At 42.0% G+C, this 6,974-nt stretch overlaps 1 protein-coding gene across 1 annotated transcript in view; it reads left to right on the top strand.

Moving 5' to 3' along the window:
* The window catches only part of poldip2 (polymerase (DNA-directed), delta interacting protein 2), an 18,600-nt gene extending 15,490 nt beyond the window's left edge, over positions 1 to 3,110 (top strand). The window contains exons 10-11 of the mRNA XM_010789777.1: positions 1,116 to 1,195; positions 1,358 to 3,110. Of these exons, the coding sequence (XP_010788079.1) occupies positions 1,116 to 1,195; positions 1,358 to 1,472 (195 nt within the window). The 3' untranslated portion in view covers positions 1,473 to 3,110. The remainder of the gene's footprint in view (positions 1 to 1,115; positions 1,196 to 1,357) is intronic.
* The last annotated feature ends 3,864 nt before the right edge of the window (positions 3,111 to 6,974 follow it).

The following is a 6,974-nucleotide window of genomic DNA, read 5'->3' as shown; positions in this document are numbered from 1 at the left end:
AACTATTTACAAATGAAATTACAATTGAATTTCAAGAATCTGTAAATAAGGCTGTCTGTCCTCATAAGCAAAGTAGTAAACATTGTATAAAGATACATAAAGTGAAAACTGGATACAAAATCCACAATCAATTACAAATTAAATTACAATTTCAAGAATCTGCAAATAAGGTGGTCTGTCCCATAGGTCTGTCCTCATGAGCAATGTAAACAACATTGTATCATTTAGATACCGAAAGTATATTGAACACTGTGCTGCTGTCATTTCCCCCTAATGATAACCTGAGATGGTGAATTATAACTCACAATGAAAATTGTTCAGGAAAGTGGGTATAGAGTAGACATGTAGAACTAGATAAGCTTATGATAAGCCAGCCTTGTCTACTTATTAAGGAAAAGTGGGAGGTTCTTTTTAATGAACAGTAGCTTCTCTGCTTTATCAGCCATAAGTCTGTTCCTCTTCTCATCAAGCACATGAGAGGCAGCGCTGAACAGTCGCTCGCTGTCAGTGCTTGTGATTTGATCTTACTCCGCATATTTGTCCGGGTGTTTTGATTTCAAGTGGTGGAGTAATCCCGAAGTGGTGAAAGTCTTTGCAGTTACACCCCCTCGAGAAATGTCAGCTGAACACGTTTTACAAATCGCAATCTGTGCCTCTTTCTCTGATATTTTTAAATATCTCCAAGCGGCAGACATGTTGGCTGTGAGCCAGCCGCGAGCATGGTCGCGCGCTGTGCTTGTCACCGCGTTTTGATTACGTCATCACAACAACGCGTTAGTTTACCAACGTAACCCTGTTCTGTGACATTCGGTGATATTTTTTCGGTACTAGAACGGCCGAAAGGGCCTTTTTAACCATTTTCGGCCGATAATTTTCGGCGGCCGAATATTCGGTGCATCCCTATACAATACATTTATCAGACGTCAATCCAACTACATCTTTGAAAAAATAATTCTCAAGATTTTTATGACTTACCAACACCTTCAATTTATTAATGTTTTTTTTCTAGCTGTGAGCAGCTTCTCCCTCTCCATTATAGGACAAAAGTGCGCATCAACAATGATTTGTAACCTTGTCATTTTGTTCTTGTGTTTTTTGTGTGTGTGCTGTAACAGGAGCCCGTGTTGTCAAAAGAACAGCCGGCCTTTCAGTACAGCAGTCATGTGTCTCTACAAGCCCCCAGCGGACATATGTGGTGAGTTTGCGCCGTCTTGCGTCACTCAACTGTTAAATAAATCACATCACAGCTTCATATACTGCTGTTTCATATTCACCTTCAAAGGCTTAATATAACTTCAAATATGGTCATACATATGTCTGAAACTAATTCAAGCTTTACTCTATTATTTATGTTTAGGGGGACGTTTCGTATTGAAAGAACCGACGGCTCTCACTTCGATGTACGCATTCCCCCCTTCTCCCTGGAGAGCAACAAAGATGACAAAGCGCCCCCCGCTGGCTACACGTTCTAACTGCCCGTAGTCTCCCCCCCGCCTGAGAGGCCCTGACACTCCGTCAGTCCTGGTCCTCTCTGGGTTGTCTGGATTTGTCCTTCCCTCTGTAACACTGCCTCAGCCTCTAGCCAAAGACTAGCGTGAGTCAGTTATGCAAAGGAGAATTATAATTTTCTACATCATCCAAACAAAGGCACGTCTTTCCCTTCACTGTGAGAGTGCATCAAACAGCAATATGTCCTTAGGTTAATCATATAGAGTGGTGCAGTGATGGCATATTTGTGTAGGTCAACCTGAAAGTTAGCATCACAAGGGCTGCCTAGACAGAAAGCAATGGGATTTTCAATATGTTTGGAGGAAAATAAGCTTTGTGGCCAACACACGTTATTGATACTGAACAGCTAGAAGATACGGACATTCACGAGTTGGGTGTTTACCGACATATTTTATGTCGTAGGACAAAACACGGACCTTATTTCAGGCTTCTAACCAAAAACATGTTTAAAACCCAATGACTTTGAGACGAGGAAACCTGAAATGGTTCTAAAAATTATTTCCGGATTTTAGAACTCATGACTGCGCCACTTTGTATGATTATAGAAGATAAATCTTCACTGTGTTTAAAGAGACATGCAGTCAAGTGAAACAGTGCTGGGAGGTTGATTTGTTGTTGCCAAGCTGAGCTGGACACTTTGAGTATCTGACAGCTGAACATCTTCGCAGGTTGGTTTTATTTCCTGCTGAGCTCTGAAAAGAGAAACAGCTCCCACTGAGCTTCACACCGAGGCCTCGGTAGGACACTTTTAAGTGAAGATTAAGCCATCACTTTAGCTACGTGTTACAAACTACTCTTTGATACTTTCTGTTTGAATTTAGGATAACATGTCACATTACTTTTATTTTGGACCCGATTTGACGTTCATGTTTTTAATCAAGCCTGGTCACAGTTCAGTGGTGTCTGAGCTGTGTGGGCCGCTGATGGAAGGGAAATAGGATGAAATTCTGGTCTGCTTTTAGTGCTGAAGTTACAGTGTTTGACAACATTATAGCGCAGCGGATGGAATTAGGCTTTGACACTCGTCAACAGAAAATACGATTTTCATTTTTCGCTTTCTCATTTGTGCTGTCTCAGAAATGCTCTTGTATCTTTTCTGAGTCGTACATTTTGATGAACACTATAAAAAAGATCTGTAAATATTACAGATCATCTTTATTTGTAGTCTGCATCATTTAGATTTTCTTGATCTGTGATTCTCTTGATCGGTGCTTCAAAAACTGGGATTTCCATCCGCATGTGATCCAATGGTGTCAAAGATCAAAGTGAGTGAACTGTATGTGTTGGCAGCCAAAAAAGAATCCCTTCTTTGCCGGAGCGTTGAGCTGAGTTCTTGTGTTAGAATAACAAATGCAGCACAGCTTTATTAAAAAAAGAATGAAGTTTTAACTCGTGAACACCTCTTTGGTTAAAGCCTATTGTTTGAATTTGGATCTGTGACACGGACAGTTCTCAGCCTGGATTTTCTCCCTGGTAAAGTGAGCAAATAAAGCTAACAATTCGTTTTGCTAAGTGATTTGAAGTAACTATGATGGTTGAAATACTACTGTAAATAAAGATGTAAGTAAAGGCATAACAAATAAATACCTTTTTGAAAAACCCATATTGACATTTATTGTGTTAGTCTCAAGGCCAATACAGTTCAGAGAGAGAAAAAAAACTATCTTAAATCATAAAAAAAAAATCGACATCCTTTCTCATACACAGTAGGCCTACTACTAACATTACTACTACATGAAGATTGTTGTTTCAAAATGATTTAGTTTATGAACTTCAAACGGCCACCACCAGAGGTCAGTGAAATCTTTCTTTTATTTTTCTGTCTACATATACTGTAAATCAGAGGTGTATGTACCAAACGGCATTGAATCATGTTGATAACATGAAAATAACTCCATACTTCCTTTGTAGAATGGAACAGTCTATGCTTTCTTTCAGTTTATCTGAACATCTTATTTTAAATTTCACTTGCACTTAAATGGTGAGGTAAAACTACAATTCTTGCATAAAAAAAAAATATCTCTTCTAGTCCATGCTAAATGAAAATATAAGAGTAGGCCGAACATAGTGTCTTGTATTTTCGATGCAAAAAGCCAAACTCGATATGAAAATCTATCTTTTAAATATTGCTATATTGCTTATGACGAAGACCACATAATTTACAAACATTTACAAATTAATAGTTTTCTCTGCGATATAATACTTTCGACACTACTTCGCATATTTAAACTATTTTTAAGTTGTAGGCCTATTTAACAAAGGTATTTGCAGTACTATAGATGAAGGTAGGCTACATAATCCAAAGGTCATATTTTTGTGTCAAGTTGTGTCAGGATTTACCCTCGCCACTATGCTAGCCAGCTACATTGCACAATTTGTTTATTCGATAATAAAACAAAATAACATTGTCTAATAAACTATATGCCGATTAACTAGAAGACCATAAAGGATATAACAACGTATGAGTCAAATTGAACCAAAACTGTCAACGTATAGAAAGCAGCAACGCTACATTAAAGTGACGCATTAATTAATGAAAATTGGCACAGCCGGAGAAGAAGTGTCGTGTCTCGAGCTGAAACTGCAAACTTGGCGATGTGCTCGTGCTCCTGCCCAGCCCTACCCATTACTCTGCGAGGAGGGTGGACTTGTGCTCATGTGCACTCTCCGCGCGCCCCCCACTCAGTTGAACAGAGGGTGCGATACATAATTCAGTCCCAGCGAGGGAACACCAGGCCTGCCTGTCAGCCTGCGGAGTCGCAGCCTGTGTCGAACTGAGACGCCAATGCCGCTGCTTCCTGCTCCGGAGCGGATGGAAACTCAACCTTGGAGAAGGACGAATGCGGGGTTTGTTTCAGCCTATGCGTGCCTTTCCAGCGGCGGAAGGACAGGGCAGAGCGAGCAGCAGACAGTCAGCGGTGATCTTCAGGAGACGTAAACATTGCCATGCCCTGCTGCATGCACCACCTTCTGCGATCCGTCTCCTCCTTGTCCTCCGAGCTACTGTTAACTGAAAACATCAGAGAAGAGTAGGAAAATAACCCTGCTGCCGAAGGTACATTATTTTAGAGATGTGGTGAAGTTGCGTGTGGGATAGGAGGCTGCAGCCGTCTGCACTGAAGGCATCCTGAGTGCTGTGTCCGTGTTTTGCGGCCATGCTGCAGGCATCATCCTCCGAGCTGTTCTCGACCTGAGCTGCTCTCTCTGGGATTTACAAATTCCTGAAAGCAGACAAGTAGTAGCTCCAATTCCTAATGTTATGGAGTAGTATTTTGTATTCTTGGACTTTTCCTTCCTCTTTGTAACACTGAACATTTTCCCTTCGCAGTTTGGAATTGTATTACTCACAGATACTTTAGCCCCAAACTGCCGAAACATATGATGATCTGCAGGCTTTTTGAGTGTCTTACCATTACTCAAACCTGCCTCAGCATGACTTCTTGGTAGGACTGGTCTTGTTATTTTCACAGTTCACATTAAACGCAACACCATGGGTGCCAAGCAGACCAAAGGCCAGGAGCCCGGAGGACCGAGCCCTCAGCACAGCTGGAAGCGGACCCCCACCAGGGAGCGGGGGGACATCCTGGCCTCCCTCATGCTGAAGTCAGGGGACCGGCTGGGACGTGGAGGGACGCCCCCGCCTTACCAGCGCCGCATCGGCATGATCCAGGAGATGATGCTGATGGCCAAGCAGGGCAAGCAGGACGAGGCCACGGAGATGCTCAAGACACTCCGACAGGTGTGTGTTTACGTGTGTGTGTTGGAGAGGGAGTAAAGCTCTCAAGGGTCACAAGTTCACATTTCTATAGCTCAAGAGAACATCATCCGTAAATTCCGGCTGTTCTATTCCAATGGATATACATCTGTAGATAAGGTGGTAGAACTCAAACAGCCCTATAAATAAGAATATGCCATTGGTTTAGTCTACGGCTGGTAAAGGCAGACCATCCAACTTGAGCGTATAGGAGCAGGCGTGCGTAAGGGTTAAAGGTTTATAAACTTCAGTGAAGGTAGGTAGACGGTATCTAACGAGCGTAGGCATTTAGAAGATGCATTCATACTAACAACTTTACTATAGTCTCACAAAGATAAGGTTGCATTGACGAGTCTTTTTCTGCCTTCGCAAAAAACCATGACTTGTTTAAAGTAGAAATATTATTGGCGTTCTTTCTGTCTCCTGCCTCTATTCATTTCTGTGTGTGTAAGCATGTTGTCATCACTGGGGCTGAAACAGAAGCCAGGCTCAGACGCGGACACTGACTAAACTGATCGATTGGCTGCGTACATTACTGATGAATTCAGCCCCCTGGCTGGACCTGTTGGGCTGTGCCTGGCTCTGCTGCACTGGCACAGTGTGGACACAGCTACAATTTATTACCTCTTTCCGTCTTTCAAGAGGTTTGCAGTGCTAGTCTGGCTGGCTGCTGTTGTTGCTACAGACAGAAGCCAAAGTAAAGCACAGACTGAAAGACTCTAGTGTGGGGAAAAACAAAAAGAGAAGGAAAAATCCCACCAGTTGAATTGGAGGATCTGGAGAGCTGTTAAGAAAGGGAAGGATCTAGGCTCAAAAGGAGGGAGTTCATCTAATACATGTTTATCATTGAAGAGAAGGGAGAAACCGAGATATAAGCTCTCATCCTTGAAGACAGCACTGCACATAATCCATATGCTGCCACGTGTATCCCTCTATGACTCACAGGGAACAGAGCCTCACGCTTAAACACACACACACATTGCTTCCACAGTTTATTGTTTGGGAGATTTGTATCAGCACCTTTCTATTGTTCTTTACAGCTTCAATGGCCAACAGTAAAGCAAATCAAACAGGCAAAAGGATCAAGGATTCCTCCTCATGCGTCATCGCTGTGACCGGGTCATTCGTTTCTCTGACGCTGCTTCATTAAGCTATGATACCCCAGAGGAGGAGAGTCTCAGTCTCCTGTCTGACTGTGAGGCACAACCACACAGCGGGGTGCTAATGAGGGTCCCTCACAATAAGCACTGATTCTGTGATGATTATGTGAGATACATGCTAGTTAAAACTGGCCTCAATCTGATTATGAAAAATGAAGGTGCTGATTTTTTTTATTAATCATGAGGTGATCAACAGAGTGTGAGACTATTTGGTGTTAATGCCAAACATCCCCTGGATTTAGCTTCAGTGTGAGCATTGTTTTGACTGTTGATCAGATTTGTTTTCCCCGAAGAAAACCCAACGGAAATGGGGATGGCCAATTTTTTTGTTTTGATTGAGCATTTTATTACGCTTTATTAGACTAAAGATCTTTCTGGTCGACCAATAGTCGTCAATTCAGGCGATTATTCAACTAATCCAGCACGTTTCTGATAAGCTATCATTATTAATATTGATACATTTCTTCTCCCAACATGGTTTCAGTTTCAAGGGCTGATACAAAACGTTGTTATATCATGTTGTGCTAATATAACATATAAAATAAAACTGT

Source organism: Notothenia coriiceps, unplaced genomic scaffold (assembly GCF_000735185.1).
Source record: "Notothenia coriiceps isolate Sejong01 unplaced genomic scaffold, NC01 NC01_scaffold00033386, whole genome shotgun sequence".
Lineage (NCBI taxonomy): Eukaryota > Metazoa > Chordata > Actinopteri > Perciformes > Nototheniidae > Notothenia > Notothenia coriiceps.
This window is presented reverse-complemented; position numbering and strand designations above follow the sequence as displayed.